The sequence below is a fragment of the Stegostoma tigrinum genome, chromosome 2, assembly GCF_030684315.1.
Source record: "Stegostoma tigrinum isolate sSteTig4 chromosome 2, sSteTig4.hap1, whole genome shotgun sequence".
Taxonomy (NCBI): Eukaryota; Metazoa; Chordata; class Chondrichthyes; order Orectolobiformes; family Stegostomatidae; genus Stegostoma; species Stegostoma tigrinum.
The window spans coordinates 98,167,110-98,187,263 of NC_081355.1; the positions used below are offsets into that span (position 1 = coordinate 98,167,110).

Consider the following 20,154-nt stretch of genomic DNA (forward strand, 5'->3'; position numbering starts at 1 on the left):
AAAAGCAGATGTAAACTCAAATTGTTTATCATGTACGTGCACTTGTATAATGATAATTAATGTATAATGATTGATTTGAGTAAATTTGCTAAAACAATCAAAAGGGGGTGTCCAGAAAATAAAAACAAAGTACAAAACTAGCTCACATCCTTAAAAATCATGAGATGTGAAAGAAATGCAGCACGCATAACTGAGGTAAGAGATATACAAAAAATAGGAAAAGCACAGGTCCCAGCAACTGGAAAAGATACAGAACAGCAAAGAGCATCAAATATGAATATGAAAATAATTTTCAAAGGATTTTAAAATCAACAAAAGCAGCATTGTATTAGGGAGGAGAGCGGTGGTCCGGAGCAATACAGGTCTGTTAAAACCAATACTGATGAGAATGTCAATGAAAATCAGGACATGCGTAAAAGTTGGAAGATTACTTTGCTTCAGCAATTATACTGACGAAGAAAATAGCATGCCAGAAATCCCAAGAAAATTAATGGTGAACATCAGAACCAAAAAGAAGTAAAATAACATCAATAAACAGAGCAAAGCATTGGGAACAAAACGTGTGAGGGGTCAACTCTCCACACCAAGGCTCCTTCCTTACAGTACTCTTAAATGTAGGAGCACCCCTAGATCTTCCTCTTTGTCAGCATTCAATTCTCTTGATGAGTCTTCCCTACAGACACTGTTGTAAACCCTCCTACGGGGCCTATCACTTCCCTGGTTCACCTGTCATCTTTAAATGGTTGGCAATAATGGAGACGCTCAATTAAGTATACATTACATAAAGTCGGTCCAGCAGACTTATGATTCATGTTTAGCCCCAATGTTAGGGTTGTCAACCCACGGGAAAATTCAGCCTGTGAACTCAAATGTTGACAAACAGGAGATCATCCACCTTTAACTCAAAAAGGGTAGAACTGGGCACTTTCCAAATAGTCAAAAGTTAAAAATAACAAGTTCAATTAGGCTCAGAAATCCATGTACATTTAATCATTAAAACGTCATGAATCATTACAGAAAGTAACCACAAGCAAAAAGTAAAGAAAGTCAGACCACAGCTCACACTAAATGACAATCAGTCTCTAACTGTAAAGTGGACAACTCTCGTTCAGTGTTCTCCTCTGGCAGGCAATGGCTGTTTTGCTAAGACTACGAGCGAGGTTTACCAATCCGTTACAGTTCCGGATAAAATACCCAAAATCACTAAGCTTCTGGGTGAGAAGGGATGAACTAGCCCCCTTCTTTATTCACCTCCCCTTCTGTGGGTCACAATAAAGCTAACTTAAAAGTAGATCCCTTCCCCTATTGATCTATTTCTCCCAGATCTAAAGAACCTAGGAGCCAATTAACCAGGTTTTCATGAGTTAATGAAAAATGAATTTATTATTAAATGTGAGAAGAATTGGGAAATGCAACACAATCAGGTTAGAAATAAGAGAGGAGTCCGAAGGTTAAAACATTTAAAAAAAAGGGATGGGTCTTTCAGTCATTGGGGAGCAGACATTATGAACACTGCAGCTGTTGCAGTAACAGTGACAATGGTAATTACCAGTTGATTTTAAGACGCTGACTGTAGGTTATTCATTTCTTTCAACCATGACTGAATTTCAGTATTTGGGGTGACAGACTTTTTGCTGTCCTGTTTCTTTTTATCTGGCTTGCTAGTTAGCTGACTGCTAGCGCACAAAGTAAGACTTCTTCTTCCTTTCAGACAGAACTATTTTCCAAGTCACCCCTTTGACAATGGCCTTCAAAACAAACTAATGCTTGCACCCAGACTACTACAAATGGATAATTTAATCCACTGATGCAGAGAAATCAGTCCCACTAGCAAGCTCCAGTAGATTTGAAACTGGCTTTATGACTCTTGTCCTTATGCATTCTTCAAAAGGGAAGGGAAACAAGACGTTTCTGTTGTTTGGGATATAATCCTCAGGGGCCAGCTTGCTGTTGAGCAGAGGGTCATCAGTCCCTCACTACCTTCATAGTCACAAGAAATCACAGTACAGTCTGTTTTGAGTTGCCTCTTCTGTTTGAAGGGTTGCAGCCGCGGTGCCCTTTGCATTTTCAGGTGTTACATTTGCTGGTCTCTTTCTCCAGAAAGCAGCTCAATTTCCATCTGTAGTCATTTTTGGCAGTATCACTCCTCTTGAAAAAGACATTTTGGAACTGCAAGCTAAAATGTCCACTTTTTTTTATTCACTAACAGGATGAGGGGATCACTGGCTAGGCAGCATTTATTGCCCATCCCTAATTGCCCAGAGGGCAGTTGAGTCAACCACATTGCTGTGGGTCTGGAGTCACACGAAGGTCAAACCAGGTTAAGGATAGCAGTTTCCTTCTCTAAAGGACATTAATGAACCAAATCTATTTTTTCTGACAACTGACATTGGATTCAACCGTCATCAGCAGATTCTTAATTCCAGATATTTTTATTGAAATCAAATTCCACCATCTGCTGTGGTGTGATTCAAAGCAGGGTCCACAGAACATAAGAACTAGGAGCAGGAGTAGGCTGTTTGGCCCTTCAAGCCTGCTCCGCCATTCACTAAGATCATGGCTGGTCTTTTCGTGGAGTCAGATCGATTTACCCGAGTTCCCAATGTATCCCTTAATTCTTCTATTATTCAAAAAAATCTACCTTAGCTTTATAAACGTTGACTGAAGTAGCGTCAACTATCTCACCAGGCAAGGAATTCCATAGATTAATAACCCTCTGGGTGAAGAAGTTTCTTCTCAATATTATCTGGGAATTTGCATTAACAGTCCAGTGGCCAAAACAAAATTCAGTTTTGCAACATAAACAGTGTTGCAATACAGGCTTGTATAGCTATAAAAATGCAAATCAGCATTAAACAGAAACAACTGTACCAGTCTACTAGGTATTTACATTTTGAAATAAATTTACATTTAAGACACACCTTGATAAAAACATTTGATCAATAAATTTTTGTACTTTTTGGTAAATGAACAGTGATGGTAAGATACTTGCCTGTTTGTTTAAAGGTCTAAATAAGCAGTCCCGCCACGTCACTAAAGCAAGCTGTAAGATATAAAACAAAAAGCAAAATTGTGAAGCAATGATTGCTGACAAATAAATGGCTTTCAACCATTGTTCCCAAATGGTAACAAGTCTTCTGTAAATGTTCAAAAATAAAAAAACTGATAGATTTAACATTCTTTGGAGAGGTTTTATAAACTACATAAAATAAAATATCTATTTTATAAACTAATAGCTCTCATACTCTTACATTCTACAGATAGGCTCAGATTCACTATAATATCATGAATGAGGTCTGAGTGTTGAAATTTGAGATTTTCCATTAGATCAGAGGGTGCTTAAATCATGTTTGTTAGAAATTCTATCAAATTCTGTTATTTATTTCCTTTGGTCACAAGTTAATAACTAGAGAATATTAATTCAAATTAAATTCAATTAGAGTGAATGCAATTTTTTTTGAATGGAGTGAATTAGAAAGGTAGGGCACAGCTACCAGCAAAAAATGAAACTTTCATGATGTCATAGATGAAAATTGAAAAAATTAAATCATGAGATTTATTGGCAAAGGCCTCAGGAATGGAAACAGCATGCAGTTACAGTAAGCTAACTGCCCTCCTATGATGTAAAATTCTATGACAATTTAATGTCTGCTCTTTGTTACTTAAATATTCAGTCAGTATATATCTTATAGGTAGGTTAGGTCCAAATTCATTATGACATCAGGACAATATCACATATTACTTTCAGAAGGGTAATCAGTTGATGTAAAACTTTGTACTTGCACATTGTCTGCCAATTGACAAGGTGACAGTAACAAATTAAGACTGTATTTTAAATTTCATAACACTCAGCAAAGAAACTTTCTTACAAGAGAAAAAATTCCAGGGGAAAGGAACATCTTCTGGGGTTAACAAAGGAATATAAATATAGTGTTACGTTGAAAGAAAGTGATCAATTCTGTCAAGATTAATGGATCAACAGAACAATAAAAAGTAGCAAATAACAAAAGAGGGAAAAATTAGATAACCGGAGAAAAACTGATAGAAATGGAAAAATAAACACTATGAGTCGCTTCAGGTATTTTAAGAAAAAGAGTAAAACAAACAGTGGTCCTCTGCAGAGACTGTATTTTGGGAATTAAAAGCGGTGGGTGTACTGAAGATACTTGTATCCTCCATGGTCCAGAAGTAAAATAAGTTAAAAGTAGTTCAAGATGAAATGACAAAAGGAATTTAAAACAACGAAAGGCTGACAAGTCCCCGTGTTTGGGTGGGTTCACTCTAAAATCTTAAAAGAAGATGACATTGAAATAATCGGCAAATTGTTCATAATTTTTCAAAATTTCCCAGATTCTGGAAATGTCCCATCAGATTGGAAAATAGAAATACTACTTTATTCAGTGAAGAAGATAGACAAAAAGGAGGAAACTGCAGAGTAGTTACCTTAACAGCTGTCATAGGGAAACTGCTGTAATCTATTACAGTGGGGCACTTGGGAAATCACAACATGATCACATAGAATCGACATGATTTTGTGAAAGGAAAACAGTGTATGACTAATTTATTGGAATTGCTTCTAAAAAAAAGACTAAGAGGTTATGTAGATTACAGGGTAACTGCAGAAGTGACTAGTGTGAATTTCTAGTAGGCATTTGAAAAAGCTCTACAAGTATTATTACACAGGGTCAGAGATCATGGTGCAAGTGGCAGCATATTAGAATGAACAGAGGATTAGTCAGCTAACGGGGGGGGGGGGGGAGGAGAAGGGAAAAGACCAAGGATGAATGGATTATTTTTGAGTTGGCAAATAGAAAAGTGGATGTAAAAAGGAAACTATTTACATTTGGATGAAGGGATCAAGTGTACCAATGCTAAATGTGTTGATGACACAAAAATAGGTTAGGACCAATTTGAATCAAAGGGCTTGTCTCCATGCTGTAGGGCCCTATGACTCTAACACATTGGAGACTTTATTAAGGTATCAAGATTATGATGGATTCAGACAGGATGAATGGAGAGCAACTGTTCCTCTTAGTTGAAGTGTAAATTATAAGAGGGCATAGTTTTAGGATAAGGGGTAGGAATTTCAGAGGAATTTGAAAAAAAATGTATTTGCTCAGCAGTTGGTGGGAATCTGGAATGATCAGGGGATCAGATAGGGTGGACAGTGAGAGTCTTTTTCCAAGGATGATGACTTCAGCTTGTACAAGGGGGCATAGCTACAAATTGTGGGGTGATAGATTTAAGACAGATGTCAGAGGCAGGTTCTTTACTCAGAGAGTGGTAAGGGTATGGGACGTCCTGCCTGCCAATGTAATTAACTCAGCCACGTTAGGGGCATTTAAACAGCCCTTGGATAAGCATATGGATAATGATGGGATAGTGTAGGGGGAGGGGCTTACATTAGTTCACAGGTCGGCACAACATCAAGGGCCGAGGGGCCTGTTCTGCGCTGTATTGTTCTATGTTCTATGTGTCATCACAATGACAGTCAACAAAGGGTGTGAAATGTAAACTTGGCATCTTTGATAGGAAGGAGAAAAGCAGCATATTATTTAAATGGAAAGACTGCAGAACTCAGATACAGAGACGCACAAGTAGATGCATCAGAAAAAAGTTAGCATGTAGGTTCAGCAAATTCTTAGAAAGGCAAATGGAATGATTCCCCTTATGGAAAAGGTTACAACTAGGGAACACTGTTTAAAAGGAAGGTACTTTCATCTGAAATGAAGCTGGGAATTTATTTCCTCAGAGGGTAGAGTGTGTGTGTAGAGTTTAAATAGCTCACATGTTAAACAAATCACTATGCATTCAAGTTCCATGCTATATTTCACTTGTGCTTGCCACCTATTGAATGCAGTATATCAATTTCCAAGAACTGTGGTAAAGCAGTCTGCTCAATATGCTCAGAATTAGCATCAGCACAGAAAACCAAAAACACTACGCTGCACAACATCTGAGGTATGAACAAGTCATTTGCAATTCAGTGATGTCTTCCAAGTGCTTTTTAAACACCATTTCTGGTCTGTGTACATGGTTGTGCATCTTACACATGGACCCATTTTGTTTTCACCACTCTGGTTGTCAAATCCTGCGCCAAATTAGCTTTAAATTAATGGGACACAAAAGTAGGAAGTCAAACTAACCAACCATTAAGTCGAATCATCATTAATAAAATGTGCAGCATCGTTAAACCCAGATAGAATACCAGATTCCATTCATTTTTATGCTTTGGCCTTCACTGAATCATGCAAACCATACCATAAATGGAAGGATCACACAATAAGGGGAAGATACATTTTTGTTTTATCTGTTCATGGGCTGTGAGCATCACTTGCAAGGCCAGCATTTATTGCCCATTCCTAATAATTTTTGGAAAAGGTAGCAGCGAGCTGCACTCTTGAACTGCAGGGTCCCCACAATAATGTCAGCAAAGGAGGCCCAGGATTTTGACCCAGAGACAGTGAAGGAACGGCAATATTGGTCCAAGTCAAGATGGTATGGGACTTGGGGTATCTTGGAGGTGGTGGCATTCCCACACTGTCCTTGTCCTTCTCGGTAGGAGAGACAGCAATTTGGATCATGCTGAAAAATCTTAGATGAATTGCAGCAGTGTATCTTTTTAGATAGTGTACATTGCAGCTACTGTGCATTAGTAGTGAAGGTAGTGAATACTGAAGGTAGCTTATGGAGTGCCAAACAAACAGGTTTTGTCCTTGAGTGTTCAAGCTTTGAGAGATGTCAGAGCTGCACTCATTCCAGATGCAATAGGATGAGTAGTAAGGAAAGAATTAGTTGGTTTTTCCCATGTTTAGTTTTCTCACCATGTGCTACAGCTTACCATGGCAGATAACATCCTTCTGGAATTGGCCACCTGGGTCAGTGATGGTGCTACTAAGCCAATCTTGGTGACGGGTACTGAAGTCTCTCACTAACAGTACATTCTGTGCCCAGGTTACTCTCCATGCCTTTAGCAAATTGTTTTCAACATGGAGAAGAACTAATTTTATCAGAAGAGGCAGAGTGGTAGTGAGTAATCTGCAAAATTTGGCAAATCGGTGGTCTGCCCCATTAATGGGACAGAACATATTCAAGTATGTTGATGGCGGTGTCTGGGAGATTGGCTCTAAGTTATGGTTAAGTAAGTGACAATATTAGACTTATGCTTAGCAGGTCTGTGGAACAGCTCTCCCAAGCACAGCACAAGTATCCAAATCTAGTGAGGATTTTACAAGTCCTTATGCCTTTAAAATGAACTGCTTGCCTCGCTGAGATTGGTTAAATTAGCACAGACCATAATGGAAACTGGGAAATTACTAATTATTAAAATTCAGTATTAGAGTGAGTTGCACATGGGGAATTTACAAATGAACTTTAGTGAAAAATACGGTTCAACCATTCAAAATACAAGTCTAAATAAAAGAGGAATGGAGAAGCTTTGTCATTTCCCAGGCCTGCTTCAGCGCCCAGTAGTCCATTCTTACTCAGCTTGTTCTGCTCCACCATTTCAGAGGGTAACTGACTGCTGAAGAATTAGAGTCACAAAAGCGAACAGGAAAGTTAGATTTTCTTTCCTGAAGGGATGACCGAACTAATGGCAAATCAGCCATTTCATGATCATCATTACTCAGACTTGCCTTTATAGTTCACACCTATCAACAGCTCAGCTCCAAGAGCTCACACTCACTGACATCTCAATCCCATCGAGACTTCATTCCATCTATGGCACGACACCTGTGACATTATCAGTAATGCACCATCATGAGCAGCCACCACCAACAAATGGAGCACAGGAAGTGTCAGATAATGAATTTCATTCCCTTGTCTTAGTATAAGGATGACCTACTTTACTTTCACTATTGCAGATGAATCAGACCATTTTTTTGATTCGGATAGACTTAACAATTGAACTGGTACCCAAGAAAGGCATTTACTCTTCAGTATTAACCAATGTCAATTATCGGATGAGAATGAACAGTACTGCAATTCAATGTGAAGAGATATAAAGTCATCACTGACATTTTAATATTCTTTGATAAGATTATAGGAAACACAGGTAGGAATAGGCCATTCAACCTTAAGCCTGTCCTACATTCAACAAGGTCTTGGCTAATGTGCCTCAAGCCTCAACTCCTCTTTTGTGCCAGCTCCACAAAGTCTTCAAATCCCCAGTATTTGAAAAATCTACCTATTTATTCTTTAGAAATCTTTAGTGATGTAGCCTCCACAAGTAGAGAATTCCAGACATTGACTACCCTCTAGGAGAAGGGATGCCTTTGCATCTGTTTTAAATTAGTCACTTTATTCTGGAGCTATATATGCAAATTTGAGATTTCCCCCACTAATGGAAATATCTTCTTCACATCTTACTTGTCAAGTGCTCTAGGAATCTTGTTTCAATAAGATCATTTCTCATTCTTTGAAACTCTAATGAATAAAGGCCTTAACCTGTTTAACTGTGCTTGATAAGTCAACACTTTCAAGCCATGAAACAACCTAAGGAACCTCTTGAACTGCCTCCAATGCTAGTCTATCCTTTTTTCACTATCTACAGCAACAATTAAACTGTTTTAAATCTTATTGCGTGCCTTAGAATGGTCAAATATATATTAAGCCATTTCTTGCTTGTGATGTCACATTTCAACTGATTTTGATGCTTTCAGTCAACAAATATTGCATAAAGCTAAGTTATCATTTCAGATTCCACTGTTTAAAACTAACGTGTGTTTTTTTTCGATAAAACATTTTATCTTATGTACAATTCAAGTGGCTTATGATTAATGGCTGTGTTCCATGAGCAATCTACTTGCTTCAACCCTAACAAAAAGTTAATTTCAAGGACCCACATGTAAAAGGTCTGGGATCGAGCACTTTAGCTATGAAGAAAAGTTGCATAAGCTTAGGTTGTTTTCTTTGGATCAGAGAAGATTGAGGAGGATCTGATAGAACTGTGTAAATTTACAAGGGGTATGGACAGGTTTGACAGAAAGCAACTATTCTCCTTAATGGGTCAAAACAAGGGGGCACACTTTTACGGTGAAAGGCAGGAGCTTTGGAGAGGATTTTAGGAAACAGGTTTTCACCCAGAGGGTGGAGGAGTCCGGAATGCAGTTAAGGCAAGTAACCTCAACTTTTAAATGCACTTGGATGAACACTTAAAACATCACATCATTGAAAGCAATGGGCCTAGTGCTGGAAAGTGGCTAAGTGCAGATCTAGTGCTGAAGGGACTCTTTTGTACTGAATGATTCTATGACCCAATGTAGGAAGTGAAATATTCAGAGTAATTAGTGAGGAAAGAATAAAGAGGGAAAATACTATATTAAGTTAGTTACTGTGATCACCTGATCTGGATTGCTAAGCATTTGAACGCATCAACAAACAAGACACGGTGTGAACTGAAATTAATGTGACATAAACCATTTCTACGTCATTCCTACATATAAAGTGACTGGATTTCAAACTAACATCTTTATTCTTACAGGAGCTTTTCTTGAAAGAGATATTGTTCATTGTGTCTGGAATTCAGAGGTAACATCAAACTTTCAATTCCTCCTTGATAAGATAGTGGTGGTGTCTTGTTCTAGAGGTGTTTGATACAATGGAATGCTTTGCTGAACTCACTTCGGAATCAACCATGTTCAGGAACAGAGTTATTAAAGTAACTAAGTTTTCATAACAATCTAGGTGACACCAAATATTGTGGCCACTTATTTGAAAATTCTATCAAATTAAATAAATGGTTCCAACTAGTTCATGATAACAGGCAAAAAGAACACAACCGGTTCAGTTATAAATTTTTATAAATGAAAAATGACAGTCCCTTACTGAATATATTTCATAAATTCCTTTACGTCCTTCATCACATTCACGACGGACCCAATGTCGATTGAGGTAGGCACAGATTCCATTCAATACCTTGCTAGAAAACCTGTAATCTTCCCATTGCTGGGTATAAAACTTCAATACACTCTCATCCATCAAATCTTCACCATCCTACGGAAGAAAAGAAAGACAAACTTTTTCCTCTTTTGTCAACGGCTTGCGGCATGAATCAAAAGTGCACAAAATATTTACAAACTGATCCAACAATGAATTTTTTTTAGGATTTACAAATTAAACCATGTAGGTCACATTGTTACATGCCACAGAAACATACATCACCTTATTCAGAAGATAATTGTGAAAAGATTTAATAAGCCACATTACATCAGGAAGAAAAACCAAATTACTCATCTGACCTGAAATGCCTACAGTGTTATTTTCTAACAGGAGGAACACAATAACCTATAACCAACTTATTCTAATAAATATTGATAAAAAAGATCTTTCATTGTGTTCATGCAACTGCACAATTACAGCCACTTATACAATGGAGGTGCTGTTTGCAAAGGCAGCAGTTTTGGTCAGAAATGTAAAAGTTTGGGGCTGAGGTCAAAAACACTTCCTAAGGCCCCAACATACCATGCATAAAGTTCAAATATAAATAATGGTGAGGCAATATACACTGCTCAATAATTATTTTATTGATGTTCACCTTGCTCCAAAGGCATCATGTCTTTAGAAACACTCCGGAAGCATTAAATACTATTGCATGACCATTATGGTTAACGATAAGAGTCAATATTCTTGTCCAGAAAACTAACAGACCACAAGTTGACAGTTAGTCTAACATCAAGGTGGTGACTAAACAGAATGTCACTGCAGGTGAGATGATTCTGTAGCTTTTCATTTCTTTCACAGCAAGGTTTGTGGAAGATGAATAAAGATAAACTAACTGTTAGGTTTTGAGGTTAATAAATTTTTTTTTCTACATTAAGAAATTTAAGATGTAAAGTTTACTGTAATGCTTTGTAATAAAATTAGTTTTATTTTATCACCTCTAACATATCACAATATATTGAAGAGCTGCACACAATTGTTTACTTTGATGTACATAATTATTAAATTGGTAAATAATGCAGGCGTCATCTGTCAGTTGTATAATGATTGAGGAAATAATGATGGCCAGGACACCAGAACTCTCTTGCTTCTGAGTGCAATTTTTAACATCCTGTTGAATGAGCTGAAAGGATACATATTTCATATCAGAGAATACACTGAAAGCTTAGAATACTTTTGATTCCTAGACCTCTTGGTTGCTACATCTTTCCCATTCAAAGTATTCTTCAGCACACCTTCCATTAAACAATCCACCAAATGTACTTGCTCACAGTCATTGCTTGGTCCAATTTTGCTCTGGATATACAGAAAATTAAACAGCTGGTGGAACATGTCAACTGGTTAACAGGATAATAAAATGTGTGGCTGGATGAACACAGCAGGCCAAGCAGCATCTCAGGAGCACAAAAGCTGACGTTTTGGGCCTAGACCCTTCATCAGAGAGGGGGATGGGGAGAGAGAACTGGAATAAATAGGGAGAGAGGGGGAGGCGGACTGAAGATGGAGAGTAAAGAAGATAGGTGGAGAGAGTGTAGGTGGGGAAGTAGGGAGGGGATAGGTCAGTCCAGGGAAGACGGACAGGTCAAGGAGGTGGGATGAGGTTAGTAGGTAGCTGGGGGTGCGGCTTGGGGTGGGAGGAAGGGATGGGTGAGAAGAAGAACCGGTTAGGGAGGCAGAGACAGGCTGGACTGGTTTTGGGATGCAGTGGGTGGTGGGGGGAAGAGCTGAACTGGTTGTGTGGTGCAGTGGGGGGAGGGGACAAACTGGGCTGGTGTAGGGATGCAGTTGGGGAAGGGGAGATTTTGAAACTGGTGAAGTCCACATTGATACCATATGGCTGCAGGGTTCCCAGGCGGAATATGAGTTGCTGTTCCTGCAACCTTTGGGTGGCATCATTGTGGCACTGCAGGAGGCCCATGATGGACATGTCATCTAAAGAATGGGAGGGGGAGTGGAAATGGTTTGCGACTGGGAGGTGCAGTTGTTTGTTGCGAACTGAGTGGAGGTGTTCTGCAAAGCGGTCCCCAAGCCTCCGCTTGGTTTCCCCAATGTAGAGGAAGCCGCACCGGGTACAGTGGATGCAGTATACCACATTGGCAGATGTGCAGGTGAACCTCTGCTTAATGTGGAATGTCATCTTGGGGCCTGGGATGGGGGTGAGGGAGGAGGTGTGAGGACAAGTGTAGCCCCCACACCTCCTCCCTCACCCCCATCCCAGGCCCCAAGATGACATTCCACATTAAGCAGAGGTTCACCTGCTCATCTGCCAATGTGGTATACTGCATCCACTGTACCCGGTGCGGCTTCCTCTGCATTGGGGAAACCAAGCGGAGGCTTGGGGACCGCTTTGCAGAACACCTCCACTCAGTTCGCAACAAACAACTGCACCTCCCAGTCGCAAACCATTTCCACTCCCCCTCCCATTCTCTAGATGACATGTCCATCATGGGCCTCCTGCAGTGCCACAATGATGCCACCCAAAGGTTGCAGGAACAGCAACTCATATTCCGCCTGGGAACCCTGCAGCCATATGGTATCAATGTGGACTTCACCAGTTTCAAAATCTCCCCTTCCCCTACTGCATCCCTAAACCAGCCCAGTTTGTCCCCTCCCCCCACTGCACCACACAACCAGCCCAGCTCTTCCCCCCACCACCCACTGCATCCCAAAACCAGTCCAACCTGTCTCTGCCTCCCTAACCGGTTCTTCTTCTCACCCATCCCTTCCTCCCACCCCAAGCCGCACCCCCAGCTACCTACTAACCTCATCCCACCTCCTTGACCTGTCCGTCTTCCCTGGTCTGACCTATCCCCTCCCTACCTCCCCACCTACACTCTCTCCACCTATCTTCTTTACTCTCCATCTTCAGTCCGCCTCCCCCTCTCTCCCTATTTATTCCAGTTCTCTCTCCCCATCCCCCTCTCTGATGAAGGGTCTAGGCCCAAAACGTCAGCTTTTGTGCTCCTGAGATGCTGCTTGGCCTGCTGTGTTCATCCAGCCTCACATTTTATTGTCTTGGAATTCTCCAGCATCTGCAGTTCCCATTATCTCTCAACTGGTTAACAGGTGCAATTTAAACGTGGACAAAGAGAGAACAATGTATCTTTACAGTAAAGACAAGGAATGAATCATACACTTAATGGAAAGACCCATTAATGCGTGCTGAATAGACACCTGGAGGTCCAAATAAATAGCTCCCTGAATGCAGTAGTTAAACTTATAAAATATCTAATAACAACTATAAATTGGGACACACATTATAGATACAAATATTAGGTTGGCTTAAACTATGGTGTTTAGCTTTGGATGTCTAGTAATAAAAAAAACTTGCTGCGCCTTTATTTGTTATTTAATGGGACGTGGACATCGCTGGCAAGGCCAGTATTTGTTTCTGCCCTCAGACCAAGTGGTTAAAGCAGCTATTTCAGAAGTCTGTTAAGAGACAACCACATTGTTGTAACTCTGCAGTCACATGTAGGCCAAATCAGGTGCTCGCAAGATTTCCTTTCCTTGAAAGCTCATTAGTGAACCAGTTGGGTTTTATGATATTTTATGACAGTTTCACGGTCACTATGACTTACACTAGCTTTCAATTCCAGATTTCGTAACTGAATTTAACTTCTCTCAGCCCCTATACAGCTGCCATAGTGGGATCTGAATCCAACTCTTGACAGCAAATTAGTCTTTGCCTCCAGATTATTAGTTCAGTGATATCACTACTACGGTATCATGGTGCCTTTGAAATAGCGCCAGAATGATGTCTGGCATAGCGTGTTCTTAATAGCTTGAGTCTATTTATATTGGAACAAATAAAATCAAAAGGACTTTACAGGAGGGAGATTGTTTTGTTAAGGTGGACAGGGAAGAACTATTCCTTCCGGGTGACCGTCACAAGGGTGCCAGGAAATTTAACAGTCAGCAAAGGAATATGAAAACAGACCAAACAGGTCAACATTTCCATAGTTGTTGGGAGATTGATATCATCCATCCTAAGTGGATTGCTGGATGTTCTTTGGTTTTCAGACTGATTTTAAGCAATCTTCTCAAAATAACATCACTGATCTAGCCACAAAGTCAATGCGGGTAATGTATTAAAGCAATCAAAGAGCAGTGCCTCAATGCTTTGAATGCACGCCTTGCAGTCTTTGAGATTCAACAATAAGTTGAATAGTTTCTGACTATTCTTTCTGCTCTCATTTTTTAATTCTTAGCATGTTTTGGTTTTAGCCAGGTTTTCTTCTGTTTTTGTTGTTAGGCATCAAGAGTTCATAATTCCTTCATTCATAACTTCTCTGAATGCATTTTTAAAAAACGTGGTCTTCATTGCCAATCCAAAAGGCTCTGCACAGCAAATTGTAGTCTTTTACTGTCTCTCATCTTCGACCCCATTCTCAACAGCCCTAACCCCCTAATTTCATCTGCTTAAAATCCATTATATTTCTAACTTCACCCCAATTTTAATGAAAGATCATCACCATAAAATATTAATAATTTCTTTCTCCAATAACGCTGCCTCATCAGCTAAGTATTGCTGAAAGGTTTTCGGTTTTTAAATCTTGGAACTGCCCTTAGCTCAGTTAGGGCATCATCACCATGCGCAGAAGGCTATAGGTTCAAACCTAGACTGAAACACATCTGGTTAAAATATGATTCAAATAAGATGTTAAATGGCTTCAATGGAGGAGCATATTATCCCACAGTACTGTTGAAAGAGCAAATGGTTTTTCTGGTATCATGGCCAAGATTTATCCTTCAACCAATATCACTAAGATGTATCTCATTTGTCATCTGTAGGATTTTGCTGTGTGCAAATTCCTGCTATGTTACTTTTAACAACAGTACTGATTACAGTTCAAAAATCATTGGCTGTGAACTGACTTGAAAAGCCTTATGGAATCTGAAAGGTACCAGATGGAATTCCTTTTTGCAGGCCCTGGATGAGTACACACAAAACAGATTATTTGAAGTCAGAATAGTCCAATTATATCTTACCAAAAGGCCAGAGAGCAGATTATTCATTAACCTTGCAGATAAGGTAGGGGCAGGTTTATGGGGTTATTTTCTTTTTAAATAGCCTTTCGTCGAATAATCAGGCTGTACAACATTTAAAGAGTTTTCATCCAGTTTTAGAAACAGGTCAGTTTATTCAGATTAGATCTGGCAAGTGGAAAGCTTTAAATTAAAGTAGTAGATGCTAGTTATCTGAAAAAGAAAAGATAGATTAAGATTTTTTGAGTTTAACCTTAATCATGAATTTCATGGTTAGACGGAGAGGTCCTTTTCATAGTACTGAAAAAGACCAAGCTGGGCAAAGTTTTAAAAAAAGTACAACGTGTAACAGTATAAAAAATTAAAAGTATAACTGGGTAATCTGGTTATTTAGTTATCAAGGGGTTTAATGTGTCAAACTCCAAGAAAACCTGATTTGTTATTCTGCAGTAAGATTAAAAGTATAACTATACTGCATAGTGATTATGGTATTTGACTAACAACTCAAAAATGCCAAGTCTTATCATGGCAGGTTGTGAAATTGCATCAAATAAGTTTGGTAAATTTGTGACCTGGCAACAGATAAAGTGTTATTAACACTGACACAAATTCAGAAGCAAACTAGTAAGCCTTCAAAGAACCGGCCAGCCACTGCCACTTAGTCGAGTTGAATGCAACTCCAGTCCCATAATATGCGGTTGACTTTCAATACTCCCTAAACAAGCATGATTGGACATCAAATAATGGAATGTAAGCTACACTACAAAACAAGAATTATATATGAAACACAGTAAAGACACAGTATATTCAAAGCTCAGTTATATTTGCTAAGTTTAGATTCCACACAAAGCACTTCCATTCCAGCCACCCAATCTCAGATTCTTTCCATTTCCTTCTCGCATCCAGTTTCCATTTGCAACCTTCTGAGCTCTTTGCCTCAAATCACTTGTGATACCAAGTTCTAAATTCTAGTCACTGATCTAAAATCCCCCAATGCATTTAACAAGTCACATAAGAAACCTGCGCTTCACTTGGTCAAATACATGAGTCTCAAAATCATGGTTTCAACATATCTGTGGTCAGAAAACTGAGCTTCCTGGTGATCTGTTCTAAATGGACTACCCCTTATTTATATAAAAAAAGAAAAAAAAATTAGAATAGAGTTGAGGAAAAACTCCTTCACCCAGAGTGGTGGATATACGGAATGCTCTGCCCCAGAAGGCAGTGGAGGCCAACTCTCTGGATACTTTCAAGAAAGAGATGGATAGAGCTCTTAAAGATAGTGGAATCAAGGGTTATGAGGATAAGGCAGGAACAAGATACTGATTGTGGATGATCAACCATGCTCATAATGAATGGTGGTGCTGGCTCGAAGGGCTGAATGGCCTACTCCAGCACCTATTTGTCTATTGTCTATTTTTTATTTAATCATGTATTTCAGTAAGAGGTTTTATATATGAAAAAAGACCAATCTTTTTAGCCTAGGAAGAGGATTTTTTCTCTGTTTCCAACATCATGTGCCTTTATGTTCGCCTAACATTGAGAAAAGGTCTTGGTGATATACAAACAAGTCACGATCATAATATACTTGAGGAAAACCTTGGGCTTGTAGACATAATAAATTCCCTAGTAGAAGTTCCAAGAACTACGTGTTAGTGATTACCAATAAGGCATTTTGGACAGTTACAAGTATTTCAGATTATAACCATCGTATCAATTTTTTTTCCAGTCAGTGTTCATTAATAATTATTTGGTTATTACCATTTCCATTTTCCCGATGTTAATAGGGCAAGTAAAGAAAACAAAATTATCACCTTTCCTCTTATAATTACTCCAGCCTTAAGGTAACAAGGTCATTTCAGACCTCAGAGAGTAATCATCCCTGTCCTCTTATGACTCACCCCAGCCCAGGTAAGAATCAAGTCAGGGATACAGGCAATGGTCAACAGCACGATCAGAGATTTTTCAATGATGAGAGCTAGGAGTTCAAGGGTCAACTGCTACTTACAGGTGAACAATCTATGGAAAGAGGATTTGTAGAGCCTTTAAGCACACAGGAAGACAACGGGAAACCATCTTATGCATTGTTTTCTCTCATCATATTGCTTAAATGAGCTTTAAAATGAAAGACACTTATGAGCAAGAGACAAGGAAAGACCAGGACCACAATACATGAAGTAAGAAGCAACGGACCCATCCTCAGACAGATATAACTAACATATGTCCTATCTCAGGACTTTCCACTACATTCCCCAGTACTCTTTAAAAACCTCTGTACTTCAAATCATTCAGCTGAAACATCTACATTAATACTCACTCTGAAAGGTGTCGTTTAGTATGCCAGGTATTCCACATGCTTTTTGATCTATTATAGGTTCCTCACCTCCTGATAGGGATAAGCAATAATTAGCAAGCCAAGAGCATCCAACTCCTGGAAATATTGTTAACTGGCTTCAAACCATTTACAGACAGTATTACAAACTTCTGATTCATTTTGTCTATTTTAAATTTATTTGGGACTCTTTGCACCATTTCCTCACCACCTTCAAATTCGCCATCTTGCTCTTCTCAAAAACAACAGCCTCGAAGATTATGCCCATATCATTTTCCTCCTTAAAATTCTTCTCTCCAAGCGAGTTTCTTATCCTGCCCTAATACTAAAATGGCTCAAAATTGAAAAATAATATCCTGACTATGACCGCATCCCTTTTACATGCCTTTTCGCAGCCTTTAACAGGGTCGACAACACTATCCTCCTTCAAACCTCTTCACCGGCACCCTACTGCAAGGAACTGCATACCTTCTTCAATACATACCTAATCGTAGCCTGAGCATTCCCTGGTTTACTTGACCCCTTCTATTTCTGTCAGCTACATGTTGTCGCTCAGGTGATCTGGAAATAACCTTGGTTTCCACACGGACACTGACAAAATGCAGCATTACTTCACCAACTACAACTATTCAACTTCTTCGAAATTATCCAAATCTTTGCCTGACATCCTGTTTTGGATGGGTTGAAATCTCCTGTTGGGAAGGTCAATGTTTCAGCTCATGCACTGCTGAACTTGCATCATTTGTTAAGTTTTAAAGTAGCAGCGGCTCTTCCAACACATTCCTGGCCAGCCTCCACAATCTATTCTCAACAAAAAGTCTGCTGCCCATCTGCTTATCACAATTATTGCATTATTTCCAAATAATCTACCTGAAGTTCCAGGTCTCAATAGTCAATAAATACATCTAAAAGGCTGACACATCCTCACAAATTCATCACAAATTATAAACCTTGGACTGCTCTATGAAAATTTGGGATATCAGCTTAAAAAAATATGGTAGTGAATACTCAATACTGCATGGTTTAAAGGAAAAGGACACAGTTGTAAATTAACTTTTTTTTTAAAATGGGTTTTATATAGAAAACAGTCCTCTTACCTTCAGAAGATTCGTCAAATAATTTTTCAGAAACTCTTTTAGACGTTTGTAGAGTTCCAGCCCTACAAACTGGGCTCCCCCTGGGGTTTGGCCCTTCTGTTTTTTGGCAGCAGCTGTTCCTCCTCCTCGTGCTTGATTTGACTGGTGGACGCTGGTACAATAATTATAAACATGACTGCAGAAAAAGTTAAGGCAGCAAGAAAGAGAGAGTGGCTACGTCTTAATAAAATAAACAACTTTAACCAGTGCAGCTTGATTTTAACAGATTCATTTGCACATACCATTGCTTTAAGTCAAATTTATTAACATTTTAAGCCCTAAATGATCTTACACTATATACACATTCATAGAAGGCTTATAAAGCTCAGGCCGTTTAAATGCTTTGATTCTTTCTTGCACTTAAACCTGATGCATTATGATTACAATTACATTTGAAATTAAGATCAAGTAACAGACTACAATCCTACACTGCCAAAAACATGCTTAAAAACATATCAACTCAAAGATCTTAACTCAGTAAACTGAAAATAATACAAATATAAATGATACAGAAAACTAAAAACTTATTCACTTGATATATTAGCTACAGGAATGAACTAGGTAAAACACTAATTTTTTTTCAAATTGGTTACACCTAGTGATCACTTAATTTGAAATAAATCATTCATACAAGTATGCATTTAAAAACTGTTCTCAAATACTTTGATGTGTTACAAAACTTTTAAAACAACCATTACCAAGCACACTAATCAGTGCAAGTGACATAAATGACCACAACAAATGCCTAAATAGCTAGTCTGACGGATGCATCTTTGAAACAAGTCCTTTTCCATTTAGATATCCAAGGCCTAAATCCTTCTGAAGCAGTTTTTTTTTATTTTATTGAGAACACCCCTTATTCTTAGATACATTTCCAGAATCAAAAAGTAACTAATTATTTGTTACAAGCTAAAATAAGCTCCCAAAAGAAAAGTCTTTGAAATAAATTCCAAGAGTACATTAATCTCGTAAACACACTCCCTAAAGTCTCTTGCTTATTTCACGACCATTTAAATTCAACCTCGTACAAGTATATTTGATGCTGTACATAAAATAACCTGGAAACAATTACCGAATTAAGTGTCAACTTAAACCTGAAGATAAAATAAGAAGGGTCTAGGCCCGAAACATCAGCCTTCCTGCTCCTGTGATGCTCCTTGGCCTGCTGTGTTCATCCACCTCTACACCTTGTCATCTCAGATTCTCCAGTATCTGCAGTTCCTACTATTCTGATAAAATAATTAATGTTTGGAATACACTGTCACATAACTGGTGGGTCATGCTTCCAACAAAGCAGAATGATTAGTTTAATTTTAACCTCAATTCATTTAAAATTCTTTTCCGTTACTGTTTTAAAAAACATTCCCTTCTTCAATCAGCATTTGCACCACTAGTATTATTATTTTGAAACACATTCATTCATCTGTCAAAATTTTCAGAGGAAGGAGTCGGGCAACAAAAATGGGCTCTTGATTCTTCTCACCCAGCAAATGTATCAGGATGAGTTGTGAGACAGCAACAATGTTAAAAAGATAGACAACTATTCACTTTGGAAATATTCACACACAACCAGGAAGTTTGAGGAATACAAAACTCTTCACATTAAATTTAAAGTTGCTAGAAAGCAAATAGAATGAGAGACTCTATTAAGACAGAAGTCAAATTTACACTTATAAAACAAAAAAATCATTCTCAAACGTTTTTCTTTTTCTTAAACAAACTTGAATAAATGTGATTTTCCAGAAACACAAAAAT

The 20,154-nt window shown here is 38.6% G+C and overlaps 1 protein-coding gene across 2 annotated transcripts in view; it reads right to left on the reverse strand.

The window, feature by feature from the left end:
- LOC125465676 (cullin-1) overlaps positions 1-20,154 on the reverse strand; it is a 133,184-nt gene that overhangs the window by 63,658 nt on the left and 49,372 nt on the right. For both annotated transcript variants that reach the window (XM_059638038.1, XM_048559408.2), the window contains exons 3-5: positions 18,361-18,535; positions 9,829-9,996; positions 2,993-3,043 (exon numbers count right to left, since the gene is read on the reverse strand). In XM_059638038.1, coding sequence (XP_059494021.1) covers positions 2,993-3,043; positions 9,829-9,996; positions 18,361-18,535 — 394 coding nt within the window. The remainder of the gene's footprint in view (positions 1-2,992; positions 3,044-9,828; positions 9,997-18,360; positions 18,536-20,154) is intronic.